The sequence below is a fragment of the Dinoponera quadriceps genome, unplaced genomic scaffold (genome assembly GCF_001313825.1).
Source record: "Dinoponera quadriceps isolate SergipeBrazil2010 unplaced genomic scaffold, ASM131382v1 scaffold37, whole genome shotgun sequence".
Classification (NCBI taxonomy): Eukaryota; Metazoa; Arthropoda; class Insecta; order Hymenoptera; family Formicidae; genus Dinoponera; species Dinoponera quadriceps.
Window position 1 is genome coordinate 1,687,901 of NW_014554446.1, and position 16,473 is coordinate 1,704,373.

The 16,473-nt window shown below is 48.5% G+C and overlaps 1 protein-coding gene across 8 annotated transcripts in view; it reads left to right on the forward strand.

Moving 5' to 3' along the window:
- Positions 1-16,473, forward strand: part of LOC106749041 — a 116,270-nt gene that overhangs the window by 83,576 nt on the left and 16,221 nt on the right. For all 8 annotated transcript variants that reach the window (XR_001374811.1, XR_001374809.1, XR_001374810.1 and 5 more), the window contains 3 exons: positions 4,572-4,848; positions 7,217-7,371; positions 11,001-11,122. Coding sequence is in view for 5 of the 8 variants with exons in the window: in XM_014628101.1 (XP_014483587.1) it covers positions 4,572-4,848; positions 7,217-7,371; positions 11,001-11,122 (554 nt within the window). In the remaining 3 variants the exon portion in view is untranslated. The remainder of the gene's footprint in view (positions 1-4,571; positions 4,849-7,216; positions 7,372-11,000; positions 11,123-16,473) is intronic.

Genomic DNA, 16,473 nt, shown 5'->3' on the forward strand with positions numbered 1-16,473 from the left:
GCGAGTTTATTGATCGGAGATGATATTTTTCTTTTGCCGACGCCATTCTTCCGCTCGCTGGATCCGCTCGAATCCAGATGACAACGCCGGATTGTCATCCGTCCGCATTCCGAGCGTGCCGAAGGTCGAGAAGCAGGAAACGCGATTACGATTTCGCGACGGAGAGACGCGAGGAGAAATCTTCGCTTCGGAAAGAAGTCGATCCCGATTTGAACGCGCGCGACACGCTTATCGATACGAAACGTCGCCGAGTCATCCCGCTCGCGCGAGTCGCGCAGCCCGACGACGAAATTCGCGCAAATCGCCGGCATCCCGGATGCGTCGTCACGCATTCCGTCGGTCCGCATCCGCGCGGTCACGCCGTCGATTGTGTCCACGGTCAGTACAATAGTCGCCAGCGTCAGAAAACGTCCGAGCTCGGGCGATTCTCGGTGTGTTTTTTATACCCGTGCCGTGCTTCCCCTTTTCCTCCTCTTTTCTTTTTTCCGCGTCACGCGGAACGTCGCGGAAACTTCACGGATCCTGATTTCCGACTCGCGAAGCAGAAAAAATGCCCGTGCACGGTGGAGGCTGCACCCCGGAAGTACGTCCGTCCCTTGGAGCTACGCATTCGCGTCGGCCGTAGAAATCTCGCCGCGCAGAAGCCGAGATATACAGTTGTTCACATATAGTTTTACGTACGCGAACTGCGAAGTAGGATGAGCCGATGAATGTCGGCGCGAGATGAATAATCACCGATCCGACAAAGCGACGGCGGCGGTGGTGCACGTCTGTTGTGGAAAAGGGAACGTCGGCGATATCGAAACGGAAATATCGTAGGAAAGCGGTCGGTCGAAACGTCGGTCGAGCACCGCTCATTATTTTCACGGACAACTTCCGAGATACTTTCTATTAGTGCTGCCAATATAACTTAAACATTTCTACACTGGAAGAAAAAAAGTTCCACCGTGAAAGCAATATTTATCTGATCCAAGCAAAATGGTTAACTCTGATACTTGGCAGTTATTTATCAGAAGTAGAGATACGATTGAATGTGATATAATATGATGTCTCCTTCAAGTATTGAATTCATAATATTCAGAATATCGGAATTTATTTTCAGAAAATATTTGCCAGACGAAAAATCGAAATTTAAAACCAGTAGGTTTCTTCAGTGAAAAAGAAAAATACTGCATAATTCTGGTACTCTGTCAAATACTCTCTTACATTTGGAATAAAAACGTATAAATTATAAATTATAACCGTACATTTCTGTTTTAATGCGATCCTTTTCGTTTTTAGTCAGTATAGTGTCAGTAATAATAACCTTACAAGCATATTGCTACTGCTATTTTTGCGGTTAAAACCAAAAGAGGGCATAGCTGAAGCCGAAAATAACTACAATTTCTCAGTGCATTTGATTTCGACGTATCCTGAGACAATAACGAAACATTTCGCCATTTATCAAACACTTTCCACCTTATCTCAGTAGTACTTTTATGCGCAGAATGACTCGTGAAGAACAAGTAACAAGAAATCATAACAAGAATAAGTAACCAGATATTCGGCTATTCACAGTTGACACCGTTACTTTCTATCACTCGGAGTCGCGCGAAGTTATTCTCGTTAGCGCGCCAAGTTATCGCGTCTCGACGACGGCATTCGACGCATAATAAACCTCAGCTCTTTTTTACCTTTATCGCTCATGAATTTCCCGATTGCACCGACAGGTTTCAGACGGGGACAGGCCGACAGCCGTTCGCGTCGTAAATAATAATTTTCCAGCCGCGGCCGAGAGGAAAAGAGAGATAGAGAAAAACTATCCTCGACGTGACGAATGCCCCCTTTTACAGAAACGGCTCTCGTAAGATACGGAGGCGTATTCTTAAAGTTCCACGTGTTTCCCTTGCTACCGCTCTATCTATCTACCGGGTTTGTCCGATAAGCAGAAAACTCGGGCTGTATCGATTCACGCGCGGATATATATATATATACACCATAGCTCGATCTCGGCGGGAGAATGGAATTTCAGCCCGCATGATGTCTTTATCACGCACGGGAGAGCGCGCGCCCTCGCGCTATCGGCCCGTACATTCTGCAGATTGAATACCGTCTATTATGCGCAAAGTGCGAGAGAGGAGTTTCCTGCTGCGCCCATATGGCATCGCGCACGCATTCGCGCCACCGCGTTCGCGAGTCGTTTGCATTCCCGGCCTCACTTTGAGCGTGAAACGTCTGTTTAAGCGTGAACGATCGTCGCGCAAATCGCCGGGGCGAGATATTCCGGCGATTCGGCGAGTAACCACCCCACGGTGATGAGCCGATTCGTTCCTCGCGACGCGTTCCGTCGTTCCCCGACGAGTCCGCGTGATTCCCGCCGGCGCGTTCTCGATGTATCATCGGATATGCGTAAATGAATTCGGTGCCTTTAATTCTGCTCATTTCTACACGCTCTCGCAGAGAAAAATATGTGATATTTGCGATCGTAATCGTAATGAACGAGTTATAGTCGGGAGAACTATTTTCCTAGTAAGTGTCACTGATAATCTTATCCGCGTATTGTTACTGGGAATTTTTTTCCGATTGAAAGCATAAAAATGATATAAGTGAGACTGAAAGCGACTATAATTCCTCTCAGTGAGCGAGTGGCAGTCGATCGACTTCCCGCTTCGTTACTTCCTCCCATGGTTGACTGCGCGAACTGCGCGAAGGAAGAGGAAAAGGAAAGCGGGCGAGATGGCGACGAGAGAGTGATCGATTCGCGGTCCACGTACGCGATCCCGGGTCTTGCGTAACCGCTGGCCCGGTTTCGGAAGTGGAGTTAATTGCGCGCGATAAATTATCCTTTCTTATGTGCCGTGTCCGTCTCCTCGATCTGTTCTCAAACGCGGTCTGCCGCCGCTCCCAACCCGGGGGATCCGCACGTTTCCGTTCTATCCCTCGTTCTCCTCTCTCTCTCTCTCTCTGTATGCGCGCGCCTGTCATCCCGCGTCATTCCCATGTCCGCAGTGGCATCCGGCTGCGACTCGTTTTGCATCAACGAACGGCCCGTGAGATTCGCTTGTCGAAGTTTCGCTACCCTACCTCGAGAAGTTCCGCATTTACACCGCGGAATATGATTTCGGTGGCCGTCTCGCGCGTATTCGGCGAGTATACCTCCGAGCCCCGAGCGTCGCAAGAATGTTCACGATCGTGAGAGAAAATAATACTGGTTAACAGAAAAATCGTATCCTGGCTCTAAACCGTCGATTGTAATTAATTTTTGTGGCGTTAAAAATATGAAATAAGCATCGCAGGAGGGAAACAACTGTGTGGGACAATATATTCGGAACCGATGACTTTCGATGCGGTTGCCAGTTCGGCGGAAACCGCGTGTTCCCTCGCGGCGCGCATTCAGCGCATTCGATTCACGCTGAGATCGTCGATCGTAAAATCTTAACGAACGCGTACGCGTCATTAGCTCCTAACTGACTGGCTCTCGTTGTTCCTCGCCGCACGAATGAACGTACGAACGATCTACGAAGGATTTCTGCCCGGATCCGATATCCACACACACACACACACACACACACATTCCAGGTTTCCCACATATTTCTGTCATTATCGTTCTCGTTCGAGCGCGGCGGCGAGCGCATTTTCCATCGCGCCGATCCCACCGCGCGACCCGAGAACCCCCGTATGATCTCACCGTATGTACACACGAGGTCCAATTAGCGTACATCTCGCGTGAAATTCTGATATCCTTGAGAATATAATTAGTGTGTAGTAATGGTGTAAGTCGTGTGAAGTATACACAATACAGGCATAATTGTGAATAGAAATCGCGGGCGCGTGTGTGTGTGTGAAATGAACGGGAAGCCGAATTTGCCTCGAAGTTACTGATTTTCCAAAAACAAAACCGCCCTCGGTAACACATCGGCGTATTTGTCAACTCCGAAGCGCAGAGTCAAGTAGAGGATACTCGGCGAAGCACGTCGTTCTTCTTTATTCCGCGCGCGCTCACGGCTGCGTTCGTGACTACCAGGAGAAGAATTTAACGTCCTCGTCCACGTGAACTTTAAACGTTCCCGTCGTGGCATTTTCAAAACGGCGAAATACGGCGATATGAAGTATTGCCAACCGAATAGAAATGTATCCGGTCGGCCTGAGTCAAAAGCTAGTAAGCTAGCTAATACGGGTTAGATTAAAATTCCCAACTCGTTAGCAGTTCCTTACGCTGATAAAGAATTACAATTAGTTTCGTCGTCAACCTTACACGCGTGTTGCTACTGTAAAATATTTTTCACGCCGAAACCACCTATAATTCTCCATCCGAGTGCATTACTGGCCGGTAACGACGTTAGATACAAATTTACTACTTCGACACCCGCGAGGTTGAATTTCTACCAGGATACCATTGAATCGCCACCGGCAATCCTCTCCGAATCTGGAAGCGAATCCGGTCAAGCGATACGGTCGTTTCATTTCCATCCACGTACCCACGGAAGACCGCCGTCTTATATATCGCGCGAGCCGAGATCAATTCTACGATTACACGCGCGTTCTCGTTCTTTTTCGTTTATTAAGCGAGGATCCTGTTAATTCCCTTGCAGCGTCCGGCTCGGGCTCCGTGATAGGAAGGGACCCGCTTCCGCCGAGGGCCGTCAGCACGTCTCATCTGCCTCAAAGAACGCTGACTCAACCGCCGACGGTGGTGTCTACTCTTCCGTTACCGAGAAGCAGCACCGCCGGCCATCGGCAGCAACCGCTTCCGCTCCATCACTCGACTCCGCAGCACCAATCTATGAGACAGCTGGAGGACGAGCCCGCCACCTCGCAGATGCTTAGGGCCGCCAGCAACGGCGACATCGGCAGAGGAGTGCCCGGCGTGTAAGTAGACGACGATCCACCGCGTTGGCTGCTGTTTGCACAACGCTCGCGGTCGGTGCCTCGGCGCGCATTGTAATTAAACCGCCCGTCGCGTAATAGGGAAACTTATTAGCGAACTCGTACGTCCGACAAGTTCAATCCTGGCGCGCCCCCGCTTTAGTCATTTCGCCACCGGTGACGAGTGAAAATGCCCCCGTGTTAATATACTGACGCTGTACCGATTATAATCCTTCCGTGGAGGCTCGAAATACCTCCGACGCATGCGGTTTAATCCTCGTTATTGCGCTACACTCGGAGAAAAAGGTTCCTTTGGATAAGAAACGGTTTCAAAATTCGGACCGACATAAAATGTCGATACACTGAAAAATTCACTCGGCTGTTCTGTTTAATCCAACTTTTATCTCTTTTAGTTGCGCCCGATATTTTTCTGATTTTAATCAAACTTAAAGGAAATTATTCGTACGTTCTGCCAGGAATATTTTAGATTTTTTTCCCAATGTTTCTCTCACAATAAATACACGAACGGAACACCGTGGTTAACCTGTCTCTTGTGCAAACGTGCTCCGCAGTGTGTCCCTTATTATTTAATACTAACGTAGATACAAAGAATTACAGTATGAAGTAACAGATGTCGAGCGCACTGTTATTATCCATTCATTACGCGCGTTCAGTGGCAAAGTGTTGTGTGCTCAGTAGTATAGCTCCGCGTCCGGCTTGTAGCGAAAGAATCTACAATAGGTGTGAGCACAAGGTGGAAAAGCCTTGAGCTTTTCGAGTTAAGCAATAAGACGTAACGCAATTTCTAGCAAAAAGTATTCCCAGAGCTATCAGATGTCGCGACTCCTAAGTTTTAAGATGTAATCGCAACTTTTGCCAGCGCGGGAAACGCTTTTGGTCAGAGAAGTGACGTTATATTTCATCGCCCGGAGCAAAAGGCTTACCACCATCCATTGCAGATACGGGCTTAAACTTATCCACGCATCAAGCATTCGATTTACATCGGACACAATTTTCCAAATATTGTCCGGGTTTTTCTTATACGGCGAAATGATGACGAAAATCACCCGGCCGACGCGTTCGGCGAAACGGAACGGAGCAAGGATGTCGCGACGTCTAGTTAATCGCCATAGAAGGCCATAAGAGAATGTTCCCGCAACGTGGCGCGATCATATATCGCCATGTTTAGTCCGCGAGCAACTCGTTAACGTTCGCGTCGAGTTCCACCCATTCGTTCGGTCGTCACGCTGCTTAATTACCAGCCGCGTTGTCTCGCTCGCGCAAATAATAAGAACGCGTCGCCGGTCAAATTTCTCAGCGCGCCCTCGACAGGGGTTGCGGCGAAAATGTACCGGGATTACGTAGTATCGCAATTGCACTAATTAGACCGAACACTCCGGGCGCGTGCGAAGGACGATGTCATAATCGACGTGAGAGCCGTTCTCAAGTTCGCTCGGGCTCTATTATTAGCCAGCTACGTGAGTTAAACTGCGTCACCTTGGTAACGTAATTACTCCACCGCGTTTTCGCGCGCGCGCGGTTTACCTTCGCAGTACATCTCATTTCCACCGTCGCCGTCCGGCTAAATCTAATTTCCTTCGTCTAATGTCTTTCGGATGAATTTTTGCCGCGTCGCCCGGGCACGCCCTCGCGTCTCGCCTGCTAGGCATAAAGTTCCTCAAGTGAGAGTCTGGACGAGCCTTACTGATTGGTCTGATATTTGTTCGAAAATGGAAGGACTGAAAATTGTTGAATAAATTGACTTTACTTGTAATTAAATTTTAAATAAACATAAAAATATGCCTGAAGTCAATGTGTCGTAAACACTCTTCATGAGTAAAGACATCCTGGCGACAAGCCAGACGGCATTTTTTATCAAAAAGTCGGAGACGACCAGACTCTCAGTTGAGGAACTGTAGTTATAAGCGACTCTTCCTATCATCAGCTCAGCATTAACGACTTTCGGTGCGTTTATCGTGCGCGTTACCATGCATCGGAAATAGACATTGCGAAATATGCCCGTGAATTATCGATATACCCACTCAACGCGCTTGGAGACAACGTTAAATTAGTAGTGGCGCCGCTTGGGAAAATCTCGTCTCCGAACCTCCATTAGAGGGAGGGTGAGAAAGGGAGAAACGTAATCTGGAAATCGTTATGCCCGGAGTGTTGCTGTATCGTCGTGTTTTCCCATGAACTATTCGGGAAAGGAACTCGATTCTTCGGTCCACTTAAACGAGAGATCGAGTTCCCACATTTTTCTCCTCCCTAAGGACCCGGGACGTTTTTACGACGTGATTTCAGGCGTGGTGAACGATCGGTGACGCCTTCCACGAATCAGTCCGACTGACCTGCTCTCGTCTAATTTCAGGGTTACCGGCAACGAAATCAAAGACCTGAAGTTAGCATCGCCGGTCGGTCATTCTCAGCGATTGATCAGCCCAGTCGGACACTTGCGGGTCGCCTCGTTAAATGACCATCGTGTTTCCAGTCCCAGCGACAGCGAGATACGCGTGCACAGTCCAAGTAAGTGGTTCCTCCTTCCCCCGAACACCTCGCGTCGATCGAACTCGCGTATTTTTGTGCCCGTGATTAGCCGCCGCTCCGTTCGATACTTCCGCGATTTCGAGCGAGATCTCGGGAGATGGAAAAAGAGCGGCCGCCGAGAGAGGAGCGATTAATCGCCCGCGGCGACTTTCCCGGCGGGGAATCCGGCTTTATGAAAGAGCTTCAAGTTTTGCCGCGGAGCGGAGTTAGTTAAGGCGCAATTAATATATTGTCGACCGTAATACAAGTTAGGATCACTTTCGCGACGGGGTGAGTTGAGCGTTTGCGAGGAAGGAACTACGATCCTGCCCGGACGTCATTAAAACAGCGTTTCCGAACGAGCACCGACTTTCCTCTCCTCGTTCAATGTAAAACGCACAGCGAGCGCTTAATTAATGTCGATGAGGGTCGAAAGCGCGCGCGCAAGAACGCTCGCGCTTGTTTTCCAAATCGTCACTCTACGTATGCAGATTAAAGGGGATGCCATATTTGGATACTTTGCCGGCAAAATACTGACTTTTATCCGCAATGTTTACGTCGTATTGATTGCACAGAATTATAAACGCTTTTACACGGTGAAGATAAATTGGAGCATTATTCAATATGCGACGGAAATGAATAAGACAAATTTCAAGATCGACAGCGTAATATTTACCTGTAAATATTCATCTAATACAGAAATCCTGTAGCTTACACATCTCGAATGCGTCAATGCTCCAATCAGAAAATTTTCAAAGAACAAAGAACATTTTTATACAGTTTCAATTAAATTCAGATATCTAAGCAGATACTAGAAATTCGCAGAAAAAAATTCTTTCACGAATCTTGGTTAGATTTTCTGTTAGATATATGATAGAATACAATAACTCACATACATTTATCGCACTCATATTTATATTTATATAAGATTTATATGTACAAAAAATACAAAAAGAATAGCACAATCGTGTCGGTATTTGTCATGGTATTTTTAGAATTGTTTCTATATCATCAATGCTTGTGAAATTCGTCATCGACCGTGACATTTTCTTAATGGCTTTCCCAACTGCGCCATCAATCGACTGTTTCCACGGACCTTCCTATCTCATCGTGTGTGATTATTTTGATTTTTTCTCCTCATCTTTTATGTATTGGGAAGAAGGCCGAGGCGGAGCTGAATACGTAAAGACAAATTTACTTATCTTTAGCCGAGCAGGACGAGGAGCGCGCTTTTAATATCCAAAGTTGACCCGGCTCCGTTGGCTCGTCCGGGACATTCGGTTCGCGCGAACTTAAGAGTGATGAACAGTGCCCGGCTTGGGCGGTGACGGACGAGCGATTAATATCCGCGAGATTAAGCGGCGATTTAACATCTACCTGGGAATCGCGAGATTGCCGAACCGCCGTGAAAAGGACATAAATTTAGGTCGAGAATTTCAGCGAGCCACGAGCCCGGCTTAATTATCCGAGGATTCATGCGGCGTTCCGCCGAACATGTGTGCGTGCGTGTACATATATGTGTGTGTGTGTGTGTGTGTGTGTGTGTGTGCGCCACCCGTCTAATGCACGACGTGGAATAATGGAAATCCCATGTGCACTCGCAGGTGCCCCGCCTAACTCCGCGAAGGCACATACACATACACACACACACACACATACGTAATCGATATCAGGCCTTAGGAAGATCAGCTTCGGGGAACGTACAGCCGAGCTGTGCGGGATGTCATTACGTAGCGAGCGTTGTGCAGTGGTTCGATGGGAAAAAGAAAAGTCACGATCGCGAAATAATTCTCCTCTTTCTTTCTTTTATTTTTTTTTTATTTTCGAATCTCTCTTTCATTTTCCTCGAGTTTTCCCCCCTCTCTCTCTCTCCCTTGAAAAAACACGACGAGTCTGCGACGACAGACATTTGGCCGGAGAAATGAGCTGAATGCCGACGTTGGATAATATACAGAAAAGACGAGTATTACCTTTCTTTTTTTTCTCCGCCGAGTAAAAAGTCAAAGTAATTCCTCCCTCTTTTTCTTCACCCTCTCCCCGAGCGATGCGATTTTCGAATCTCGCTCTGTTTTTGCTTCTTCCTTTTTTACACCGTAAGATACGACACGGGTGGCGGGAAAATTGTAAGAATATATAGTGACTTTATCTCGGGCGCACAGATGTGGAGGATAGCTCTCGGCAAATACTGTCTCCCGAAAGAATGGAGAAAAATCGCCGGCAGCTTAAATGCTACGGTCCACCAAGAAATTTTCCTCGTATTCCCCGCAATCCGATTCTATCCCGTATGGGTACAATAGCCCGCGCAATTTTCCGCGTTAGACGGAAGTCCGTGCCTCTCCGTTTTACGATGCGTCTAACGGTCGCAGCTGCGGAACATTTTTGCTGGCGTCTGAATATCTCGCGCAGCGCCGGGTCCCGGACACCGCTGTTCGTGAATAAAAGTGCTAACTGTTTCGAAACCCGCAGGTTCGTTTTGGACCTTTTCAAGCGACGGGAAAGGCAAAGTAAACGTTTTAGCAAGCGTTAAATCCGGCGATTTAATTACCGAAGGACTTAACGTGAAATTGAAAAATGAGAATGTCAACGCTCCCGTTAAACTTTCCCCGGGAAAATCTGCGGACTTCTCGGAGAATCGGCGGCCCCGAAGAGCGGCAGCACCTCGTGCAACAAATGCAACAACATTGTAACGAGAGTAAGCGTCTACGAATATTCCGGCGAGTCGAAGCGCAAATATAAACGACCGTCGTTAACGTGATTAAGGAGAAAGTCGACCTGCCGGCTGGTTGTTTCAATTCTTTCGCGGTATTCCCATCTCGCCGGTGTCCGCTTGAGTTCGCAAAGTCTGACGGAATACAGAACGGGAAAGAGACAGAAGGGGAGAGGAGGGGAAGATCCTCAGAAGTATCAGCGGTCCCGATAGTTCCAGTCGTATATCCTTCTGCTCGTTACGACACGCACGGAAATACGCGACTTCCTCTTCAACACCCGTTTCCTCCCGCGCGGCTTTCTCTCTCAGTCGCGTGCGCGGACGCGCAAGAAACGTGCAACGGGTAAAATAAGCGTAAGGTTGAATTAACGAGGCACGTTCACAGTTGGACACGTTTTTGCGAAACCAAACGGAATTTCTAATTATTATAATCAAATATTCCGGTGAGTAACCGGAACATGTAATACCGGTCGGAGTTTCGTTACCACGTGTGTAGCAATAACGTTCAATGTCTAATGATCATGGACATGGAAAAAGAGCATGGTTGGATCGACATGGACTGAGATACATGCCTGAACAAGTGTCGTAGAACTAAATCGAATTTCCGGTTATCGTAATTTAATATCCCACTTAAAAGTCGCACTTTCGATACGTTCCACGTCTAATCCGAGTCTTCACAGATTTCCCACTCAGTATCCGTAATTTCGAGGAAATCGGAATGGACTTTCTATGCTGGTATCCTGTCTGATTATGTTTAAACGCGTGTAATCGAATCTGTCCGGTTCATGGAAATGATAGGATCTTTCATACACCGCCGAAACGATCTGTTTGACGCATTCATATTTCCGATTGATTCAACCGATCTTTCTTATCGCACACACGTCTATACACACGTACGACTCGTAACCCTTTCTCTTTGCAGGCGAGAGAAAAATGATCAGCCCGATCAGCAGGGAAGTCGACCGCGGCGGAGGCGCGACGACAGGTCCGAGGCAAGGCCAGCAGCAACGGACGCGGGACTGCAACGAGCTGCTGCATAAAAGGGTGAGCGAGCGACGACGACGGGTCGCCTTAACGTCGCGCGCGAAAGAGCACCCGTCGATTCGATTGGCATGGCGGAGCATGATGGATGAAGTGAGAAAATTCGCGCGTCACATCGATCGTGCAACCGTCGCGCGCGCGCGCGCGCGAGAATTAACCACGTAGCGGTGATCGTTCATCGCGAACGGGCGAATTTACGGGCAAAGGCGCGAGCGAAGGATGTGTGTCGTTTCAACAAGCAGCTACGTCGTCGTCGTTGATGATGCACATTCGACGGCTGTTTGATCTCGCGAACGTTCCTCGCTGTTTCGCGACCGACCGATAAGGCGAATTACTAGCGCCCGTGTGCGCTTCTCGAGTTTCTTTTTCGCATCGGGACTGGAATGGAGATCGTTGTGACTCGAGGGAAAAGCCGAGAACGCAACTCCGACACTCGCGGTAACGCCGAATCGACGCGCCGTTATCGAATCCGATCGAGCGGGGAATTCTTTCCGCGCGAAGCTTGCACGATCGCCGTCCCGTCGTTTCGCTGCTTTGTCTAACTGTCTCCTTGTCCTCCTGTCACGCAAACACGCTGTCTGTATTATTGACGGGGCTTGCATCATCACCGTAGCATGTAAATTCCATTAGCTCAATTAATTCAAATGCCACTCCGTGAGAAAAGAGAGAGAGAGAGAGAGAGAGAGAAAGACTCCACAACACCTCCGCACATCACTCACTCACACACGATTCATATTGCGATTCTATGTATACGGGATTGATAACGTTTGCACCAGTGACGTGTATCGCACGCAATAAACGTGAAACACGTCCCGCCTCCCGTCCGACGTTCTCTCTCTCTCAAAGCGAGGAACGATTTCGACGGATAGCTGAGCGCCTCTCACGTGTGTACGCCGATAAAATCGTGTCAACGCGTTCGCGAAATAGATCGTCGTCATTATTACGCCATTAGATAGAGTGGGTCACGATTGTAGGATAAATAAGTGCTAAATGCAACTGGAGAAACGAGCGAAAGTCGAGGGACGCGGCAGTCGAGCGACCGATCGCCGACTCCATCGGTTTGATCGCGCGATCCTATCGAAATAGCCGGTGAATCCAATAATAGAGCTGTGCTATTAGGCTTCGCGCGCGCGACCACCTTTGACTTTTCAACCGTTCCTTCCTTCGGTATGCAACGAACGCGTCGGCCGTAAAATTCTAAGCGCGGCTCGAGCGGAGTTTACAAGTTTGCGCTACAAACAATCCTGTTAGACGGCATTCTTCATGTACGATTTCACCGACTCTCCCGCCGGTAATCGTCGTCGTCGTCGTTGCGGTCGAGTCAGGTCGAATGGAACGTTTTTCGTGCGAGAATTCGAACGGACCCGCCTCGCTCTCTTAACGCGGCCTTATCTCGAGCGCGAGGGGGCAAGAAAGTAACGACTCGAGTGTCGTCGTCCTGGCGCCATTACGTACAATGGCCAGCGACGCGGGGGGCGAGAGCGGCAGGAGCAGGATGAAGGCGGGAGTGAGGGCGGTGGAAAGAGAGATGGAGAGAGAGAGGGAAGGGGAGCGGGACTGAGAGACGCGGGGTCCAGGGTCGATCCTGCATACGGTCAGCACCGGTCAGCAAGGGCACCGTGCCAAGGAACTGCAGACAGGCTTTAAGCTGCGTGCACAACAACGACGTCGCCGTTTGCGCGTGACGGTACTCGGCCTTGTAAATTCGTCTTCGAGTTTCCCCACAACGACACTCCGTCGTGACACAACTAGGTGGTTCCGATGTGGTCGCTCGGAGTTTCCCCAAGTACGGGGACGTCGAGACATGAGAGAGAGTGGCGTCAAACCCTACGTGGAAATGAGTCACCGCGCCTTAAGACCTCGGCTCTCCTTGATATCCAATTTTTACTACCGGCTTAGGCCGGAGGTGTCGTCGAAATTAATTCGCGCCTCGGTTCTTAAGCACTACCCTCCGCCACTTCGCTTATCGTCCTCATCGTGGCGCCCAAAAATAGCGCCCGTTCCTTTGTCGCAGCTGAAATAGTGCTGCACTGAAAAAAAGTGCTACTGTCCAAGTAATATTTACTTTGATCCGAGTAAAGCGGTGACTACTACTTAGCAAATATTTACTAGAAGTAGGAATATAATTGTAGTAAATACTTTCTTCAATTTAGAACTATTTTACACTTACAGATTAAGGTATCACTGCGTTTAAGTAGGTACTTATTATGAGCTATGAAAATATGCTGAAATCGATAAAAAATATAACTCGATGTGAGAAGCTGAAAAACAAGCGATTACGTTTACTTCGTTCTAGCAATTTTTTTTCTGCGTGAAGCCTCGTTCCTTTTTTCCTTCAACGCTAAGTTGCACGCTTGTTTCACTCTCAAAGGCAAAAAATGCAATCTAGCATCGGTCGAAACGGGCAAGCTCGACACGATTTCTCGCGAGACTCGGGAAGCCGAAGTTCCAGCGCGCTCGTCGTAACCCGTCGGTAAACCGACACCTCGCCGTCGAGCGCGCCGACCGCGGAATGCCCCCGCGAGGAGGACGCGGCCCGTTAACGCATTTCGTGTCATCGTCCCGTCGACGTGTCGTATCGACGATATAGGCGGACACCCGCGCGAACAAGGGCGCTTCATCACGGCAAGCCGAAGATGAAGAAGTGGAGAAGAAGGTGCCTCGGAACTTTTGTCGGCGAGCATACCCGCGTGTGGTCGCGAGGGCCGACCGGGCCCCTCGGGGGCAAAAGGTACAAAACGCGCGAGCCGGTCGGCCGAACGAGCGCGAGGGAGCGAGCGGGCAGGCCGAGCCGGGCACGACGCCAGTCTGCCCCAAGTCCTTCCCTGGTACTCCCGCGTCGTTCAGCGCTCGTCGGTGCGCCAAGTTCCGTGAGCGGAAGCAGCCTCGCTCACCCTCTGGATTTCTGGATCTCGCCGGCAGGAACCGTCTTCGTCGGTCACCGAACGTCCCCCTGCAAATCGGTGGATCGCGCGAGGCGGACGAGAGGACTCGGAAACAGGTACGGGAGACGCCCGAGACGCGCGGGGGTGAAGTTAAGCTGATGAATTTGGAACGTAGGAACCCGGAAAGTGAGTCACGGTTCTCGTTCGTGCACACCGGCCACGTAAGACCGCTAAATGCGAACACGCTTGTGAATACTAAATAGGGCTTTCTTTTGTTGAATCAAGAATACCGAGCTTTCTTTGTGTCGCGTTGTTAAGGGAAGTGCCGAGTGGATTTGCCGCGCGTCGCCGTCACAGAGCGTTGGAACGCGTTGTGTAAGGCGAAATGCGATTTGCGGCCCGTAATCCACAATTGCGAGGTGTATTCGGCGATCGCGCGCGAAAGCACGAAAACAGGGACGACTCGCGACCGACGCGAAGCCGTCGGTGGGACGTGCCAACGTCGTAACGTAAATTTCAAGTTTCCCGGCTCTTCTCGCGAGAGGAGTTTCGATATTTCTCTCTGCCGATGAACGAGCTTTGGCTCACAAATGTGAGCGCGCCTTTCTTCTTCGCTTCGCGTCGTCGTGCTTCGCACGAGAGAAAGAGAGATAAGAATTCGCGATCGTTTCTTCGCGACGAGGGAACGATCTCGCAGGAATATGCGACGCGAAGAACGATGCATCGACATCGAGGTCGCCCCGGCGCAAAGATATCGTTGACGATCGACAGAAATTTGGTGTGGAACGCGAAGATCGAGTGAGTCAGCCGGCTACCTTTTGGGACCTGTCCGTCGAAATAAAGACGCAGCAGAGAGCGCATCCACGATCGATTCCGGTTCCCTCGGACGTGGTACATCGTTCATCAGACGAGATCCAACGCGAGATCTCTCTCTCTTTGCAGCGTTCGCGCGCGACTCGTGCACCGGAAAAAAATCTGCTAGAATCGAGTCCATGTAATTACCTGTTTTTCAACTTCTTAAATCAAATGATATTTTTGTCAATTTTTAAATATATTTTACGTAACAGCTTGCGGTAAATACTTCCTTGAACGCAGTAATGTCTTAAGAACGTATCGCCCAGTTAGTACCGTATTTTCAGTGGCGCATCAAGGGGGCCACTCATAAATTTAATATTTACCAAGCAAAATTACGTTCCTACACATTCATTTCGTCTTATTTTACCTAAATAATAAATATTAATTTGAAACGATTTGAAATTGAGGTAAACATATATACACGATATTACAAATACGAAGATATTATTTTTCATCTCTCTTAATAATATTATATTTATGCATCGGTTGATCTTATAGAAATGCACAGATAATAAAAAGAGGTACATAAATGTTTAAATATGTGCATCCCGAAATTTGTGTATAACGTTTGCACGTTATAATCTTTAGTATCGCAGCAGTTTTTCATTAAAATCTTATTTCTAATTTAGGAGACATTCAAGATAGAAATTAAAAATATCACGCTAATCTTAAACTTCAATTTTTCTATCTGGCAAATCTTTTCCAGAGATAAATCTTGATATTCTCAATATTACGAATTTAATAACACAAATAATATTATTTAATAACACAATTATTCAACACACACAATGTCTATTTGTACGAAGGAAATATTATATTGCATACAGTCAATTACATTTCCACTTGTAGTAAATATTTGCCAAGGAGTATTGCAGTAACCATTTTACTTGGATCAAGTAAATATTACTTGAGCTGTAGCATTTTTCTTTCAGTGTGTGTGCGTATGTGTGTATGTGTATGCATGTGTGCATTCGTGCTTGTACACATCAATGTATCGGTGAGAATTTTTGCACGATCTCCTCCTCCGGCGGCAGGAGAATCTTGTATTAGAAAATTGGAAAGTAATAGAAAACTCCAGCAGACCGTGTTCTCTCGATTCTTCGTGACCTTTAAGAACCCCTACAACGGCGCACCGTCAAGAACGCGACCGCTCGAGTCAATTTCCCCGATGTTTCCCGACTTGTTTCTTCTGGACCATGACGTACGTGCAAGTAAATACGGCATCGTGGTTCCGAAAGTGGTTATCTTCGTGAAGCACGAAAAACACGCCTCGGAGGAAAAAGGGGGGGGGGAGGAGGAAAGTGGTAGTAACGTTAAATGACCGCGGAGACGCGGGTATCTTCGCGATATAACTCGGAGCTCGCGTGATTCCCGCTTATAGGGACGTTATTTTCGTGCGATCTGAAATACTCTGTGATCTTATTGATCAGCGACGAGACGGTGGCGTATAAATAACGCCGTCTAACGTGAAGTAACGCCGACCGAACGAGCGCTTATCCCGCGGATTGATAGCTCATCATATCATACAATCGTCCGCGTAATTCCCCTCACGCCGCGAATAACAAACGAATTGTTTCCACCGGCGATTGTTACACGCCCCCCCCCCCCCCCCCC